This window comes from Chrysochloris asiatica, unplaced genomic scaffold (assembly GCF_000296735.1).
Source record: "Chrysochloris asiatica unplaced genomic scaffold, ChrAsi1.0 scaffold00230, whole genome shotgun sequence".
Lineage (NCBI taxonomy): Eukaryota > Metazoa > Chordata > Mammalia > Afrosoricida > Chrysochloridae > Chrysochloris > Chrysochloris asiatica.
In genome coordinates this window covers 4137653-4143795 of record NW_006408748.1, presented here as the reverse complement: position 1 = coordinate 4143795, position 6143 = coordinate 4137653, and the positions used below count along the sequence as shown (strand labels likewise).

The following is a 6143-nucleotide window of genomic DNA, read 5'->3' as shown; positions in this document are numbered from 1 at the left end:
TTATCCTTAACTGATTGTGTCTCTTTGGCCACTTGAACGAAACTGGGCTCAAAAGATTTTTTTTAGATGTGGTGCCCAAGAAGACCCAAGCCAGTCTTTGTAGCATATGACAGGGTACAATGATGAGTGGTTGGCAGCCTGGTTTCCAGGGATAAGGGGAGAGGAAGCACTGAAGCCAAACCTCACAGAGAAGCAGACTAGAGCAGGGAGTCCTGGTGACGTCTGAGTTAGGGGTTTAGTGGGCAGGAATCTAGACGCATCATTGCCCTTCCTGCAGTCTCAAAGTTCCACTCTTCCATGAGGTACTTTATAGTAAATTCTTTTTCCTTATTCTAGTTTGAACGGAGTTTTCTGCCAGTTGCAGAAAGAATCCTAATTTCCCCTCCATTTATTTTTTTAAAGGAATGTGTTTTATTCCTTTATGGCTTCAAAACGTGACCCAACAATGAATAAAATAGCTCAAGTGTTTTAGTGTATTATAATGCCTAACACATAAAAACCATGATTCTCTTTCAATATAAATTGAGTATTTTCTTACTGCACTGCTTGAATTTCCCATAAGGTATCATTTCAGACGGTTAACTACGTAAGGATCTTCCCATAAGCTGTTGTTACATTGTGCTTTCTATGAGACTTTAATGACACAAAACAAAAGTCAGAACAACAGTAGCACTTACCATGTATTGACCTTTACTACAGTTTGCTCTGAACTAAGCATTTTATATGCATCAGTTTAATCAGTTCTTCCAACAGCCTTTACAGGTAAGTACTGTTACTATCCCCAGGACAGGCTTCCTTTTTAACTAGGTTAAAAATAAAACACATTTTAAACCTGTGAGTTTGATCTTAGGAGTGCTGGTGGTGCTGTAGGCTAAGCACAGACTGCTACCAAAAAGTTGTGAATTCAAACACACCAGTCACTCCTTGGGAGAAAGAGGAAGTTGGCTGTTCCCATAAAGGTATACAGCCTCAGAAATCCTATATGGGGTCCTGTGAGTCAGTACGGACTCGACAGCATCTAACAACAATGTAATCTTAACTAAGTAGATTTTCTTTTTTTAATTTGGCAAAATAGTGGGTTCTTAAAACTACTGTTGGGATTTCCTCATTTGACACATGCTAGATTTTTTTTAAGACTCATAAACAGTGCTCAGGTAATTAAGGATAGCTGTTTCCATTGAAATTTAGTTTACGTAATAAGCACTACAAAATATTGGCAATTTTCCATGATTTCCTACCTATTTACAAGTTGGATCTTGCAATTCAAACTTTCAAAACTGCAGGGCAGCTAATGGCCCTTCGAGCCAAATGTCTCCATTTTGTGATATATTGTAAATGCCAGCCTCTCTGCCTGGGAGTATGGACCCATTTTGAAATGAGTTGCTAAGGAGTAAAGATTAAAGTGGGCCCAAAGAATAAAAATCACAGTGGATCTAAGTCTTAAGAATCCCCACACCTTAGTAGAGGGTCACCACCATTATTTTCTCTTGGGGGCACAGTCTGACTCCAATTTATAATAATGCTTCAGATGCACTTGCTCTCTTGCCTTGGATCTTGCATCTGGCTCATTACCTCTGATCTCCAGTTCCTGGGACTTTCAGCCCATCACCTGACCGGATTCACCAGCTTCCAAAGCAAAGCCTCATGCAGCAACAGCCTATCACCTGACCTGCCGGTTTGAGTACCTCAGCTGCTAAGACAATATGGATGAAAAGATTCCTCCAGACTGATTACCGAACTACAGATTTGGGACTTGCCAGCCTCCACAATTTTGTGATCCATTTCTTTAGACAACTGTGAGTTTTGTGAGGTGTTGCAGTGTGTTGAAGAACCCTGGGACTTGAGGGGAGGGAGGAGTGGTGATTCATATCAGTGACTATGGGTGTGCAGAACATATCAGAAAACGTTAGGGATAATGTGAACTTCCAACACATGAAATTATTCGTACCAAAACTAAGCTGATTTTAAAACAGAATTTTTAACTATTCAAGATTATACAAGTCAACAAATTAAAGAACTTTTTTTCCTCTATTTTTTAACACTTATCTACACATTATATGGAGTCCTGGTGTGGCGCTGTGAGTTAATGAGCTGGACTGCAAAATTGGTTTGAATCACAACGTCGGTGGTTCAAGCTCACCAGCCATATACGACTCCTATACCAGGTCGCTATGGGTCGGAACCAACTCAACGGCACTTAACAACAACAACATATTATATATACTCTGTACAATTTTACCAATGAAAATAATAATGCTGATTTCATACAAAACATCCCTTTCAGTTGTACATTACCTATTCAGAAGGTTCTCTACTTCTTGAACTTCCAATATGGTGTCTTCGTCGTCAGGAAGGAGACGAGCTTGGAATTTTCTGTCTTGGAAATCATACAGCATGACAATAATAAGACTGCTCAAATGATCTGGCTACCAAGGGAAAACACATAAAGTAAAAGAGACAAAACAGCATCTAATAGCATCTAATAGCAATATCCATTCTATTCTTTTTCAAAGGAAGCAGAAATATGACTGGTTTTAGATAGCATGGTTGGATTAGGAGATAGGGAAAGTCTTGAAAATAGAAAAAAAAATCTAGTAAAAAAATAAACTTTCAAAAGAGTCAATTTTTGGTGTGCTCATCAGAATGAAAGTACACATGGCCAATATTAAAAATAGGAAAGAGTTAGAAAAATATTTTGAGGCGGTCTCGTAGCATGAAACAAATGATCGATTACTTAAATCTCGAAGTTTTTATTTTAAGTACTTTACAATTAATAATCATGAGACAAGCTAATTATATAAAAGTTGTTACTTACTATTGTGGTACTTGGGAAGATATAACTGTCTATTAATATACTTTCCAAAATATCTTGATCTGCAAGACAAGGAAAATGTCTATAACTGAAAAGACCTAAGTTGAAAATGAAATTTAGGAATCAAATACACTTTAACCAAAGCCATAATATGCTTTTATTTTTATATCTAAAATGTATTACAATCCTTGAAAAAGACTTATATGAAAATATTATGATGGACTATTTTTAATCTGTATTTGAATCCCGGACCTTTATTTGAATTCATAACCCTGACTCCATGTGCAAAGAATTATCACTCAGGGGTCAAAATGAGTGAGACCAGAATTCCAGTCTTTCAGTTTTGTCCTTTGGAAAACATTAAAGAGGACCTAACTGATCACGGTGAATAACCCTTCTCCTCTCCCTTATCTTGCCCTGCCCCATTTTCTCACACCTCATAATGTGTCAGAGTTTCTCTTTTGCCAAAATGTCCCCTAAATACTTGTTCATAGATTTTTCTCTCTGGTGTTATCAACCTCTTTTTTGGACCCACTTAGCCTGTTTCACTAAATCTTTCCCCTCCTCACTGCCCACTTCCAGTTCTGCCTCACAAACATTCAACCAATTATTTAGCAGAAACAGATTCTGTGGCTGGTGTGAAGACATGGGGAGAAGAGTCTATAGACTGTTTTTCTTTTAACCTAATCACACATAATTACAAAGAAAGTTACATTTTATGCAAGAAATGCATGTTTCACAGCCTTCTGACTGTCAAGCCATTGAGTTGAGTCTGACTCATGGCACCCAGGTAGCTCCATAGGGTTTGTTTAGCTGTAATCTTCACAGAAGCAGACAGCCTTTTCTTCCATGATGTCACGTAGGTGACTCTGAACCACCAACCTTTCAGTATCAAAATCAAACTGTATGCACCACGTAACGACCTCTTAAAGACCTTGCTTATGTATGAAATATAATTGTCATTTTAGTTTATTTCTCTAAAAGCATTAATAAATGATATAAAATACATCTGTTGTTATTGTTAAGTGCCCTGGAGTTGGTTACAACTCAGAGTGACCCTGTTAGGGTTTCCAAGCAGCAACTGGTGGGTTTGAACTGCTAACCTTGTAGTTCAAACAGACCTTGCAGTCCAGTGCATTATCCTACAGCATCATACCAGGACTCCAGAAGACACTGATGCATGTATATAAGTAATAAAATGAAAAGAGTCCTGATAGAGAAAACAAAACAGAAAGAACAAAACCCCAAACCACTGTTGTTGAGCTCATTCTGACTCACAGGTATGCTACAGGGCTGAGTGGAACTGTCTGTCCCATAGGGTTTCCAAGGCGGGAAATCTTGACAGAAGCAAACTGACATGTTTCTCCCACAAAGTGGTTAGTGGGTTCGAACTGCCAACCTTTTGGTTAGCACTGGAGTGCTTTAACCAGTGTGCCACCAAAGCTCCTTGATAGAAACTACAACAGACAGAGCAGACAATATGCATAAAAAAGCAATTCTCATTCAATTTCTGGCTAAATAATAACCTTACTTTCCTAAATGAGTCTTAATCTCCTCAGTTGCTGTTGTAAAGTGCCATTGAGTCAATTCCAACTCAAAGCAACTATATATATGTTGCTGTTGTTAAGTGCCGTCAAGTTGGTTCCGACCCATAGTGACCCTGTATAGGGTTTCCAAGGAGCAGCTAGTGAGCTTGAACTGCCAACCTTGCAGTTCAAACTGCTTTGCATCTGGTGCATTAACCCACAGCGCCACACCAGGGTTTCCAAAAAGCAGATGGTGGATTTCAACCATCAACCTTTTGGTTAGCAGTCCAGTGCTTGTCGCATGGTGCCACACCAAGATATTAACACCTGGTGTACACTTCTAGCTTACAACAATTCCACTTCACTGGGAACAACTGTGCCCTCCCCCCAGGAATTCTACAGGAGTTTGTTTGCGACTCAGAATCTGACTCCACTGGCTTCGGGTAACGATCAAGGCAATGTACCTAGCTCACACAGAGACAATAAGATCCCTCCTATGGAAATTTAGATAGGGACTGATAGATGCATTAGGCTAAAAGAAGAAACTAGCATACAGTTGTAACACAAATGTTCAAAAATGGAGTATAACTGTATGGCTTTTTCCACATAGCTAGCAAAAGCAGAACTACAGAGAAGAAGAGAACCAAGCAGACACTAAGAAAGACGAAATAAAAATGGAAATGTTTCAACAAACGGACGCACTGCTGGAGGTGCTCACTCTTCTATGCCAGGAAATTTGGAAGACAGCTACCTGGTTAACCAATTGGAAGCGATCCACCCGTGTTTCTGCCCATTCCAAAGGTGACCCAATGAAATGCAAAATCCATCCAACAACATCATTAATGTCACATGTAAGTAAAATTTTGCTGAAGATAATTCAAAAGCGGTTGCAGCAGTACAACAGAGGACTGTCAGAAATTCAAGTTGGATTCAGAAGAGGACATGGAACAAGGTATGTTGATGTCAGATGGATCTTGGCTGAAAGCAGAGAATACCAGAAAGATGTTTACTTGTGCTTTACTGACTATGCAAAGACATTCGACTGTGTAGATCTCAACAAACTATGAACAACATTGCAAAGAACGTGTATTTCATAACACTTCATTGCACTCATGAGGAACCTGTATATAGACCTAAAGGCAGTCGTTCGAACAGAACAAAGGGAAACTGACTGTTTAAAATCTGGTAAGGTGTACGTCAGGGTTATATCCTTTCACCACATTTATTCAACCTGTATACAGACTAAATAATATGAGAAGCTGGGTTAGATGAAGAAAAACATGGCATCAGAACTGGAGGAAGACTCTTTAATTCTGCAGATTACACAACCTTGCTTGTTGAAAGTAAAAAAGACTTGAATACTTACTGATGAAAATCAAAGACCACAGCCTTCAGTATGAGTTGCACCTCAATGTAAAGAAAACAAAAATCCTAACCACTGGAGCAATAAATAGCATCTTGATAAATGGAGAAAAGATTGAAGCTGTCAATGATTTCATTTGGTTTTATCCAACAATCAATACTCATGGAAGCAGCAGCCAAGAAATCTAACGACATACTGCATTAGGTAAATTTGCTGCAAAAGTCCTCTTTAACGTGTTAAAGGGCAAAATACTCACTTTGAGGTCAAAGTTGCACCCAACCCAAGCCATGGTATTTTGAATCACCTCATATGCATGGGAAAATTGGGAAATGACTAAGGAAGACCATGGCGTTAGAAAAGAGTATTAGAAGTATCATTAACTGTCAGAAGAACTAACAGATCTGTTTTGGAAGAAGTACAGACAGAATTCCTCCACTATCAG

General features: G+C 38.8%; 1 protein-coding gene across 1 annotated transcript in view; it reads right to left on the bottom strand.

Moving 5' to 3' along the window:
• Positions 1-6143, bottom strand: part of NSUN7 (NOP2/Sun domain family, member 7) — a 41304-nt gene that overhangs the window by 6476 nt on the left and 28685 nt on the right. The window contains exons 2-3 of the mRNA XM_006873229.1: positions 2816-2874; positions 2296-2426 (exon numbers count right to left, since the gene is read on the bottom strand). Of these exons, the coding sequence (XP_006873291.1) occupies positions 2296-2426; positions 2816-2874 (190 nt within the window). The remainder of the gene's footprint in view (positions 1-2295; positions 2427-2815; positions 2875-6143) is intronic.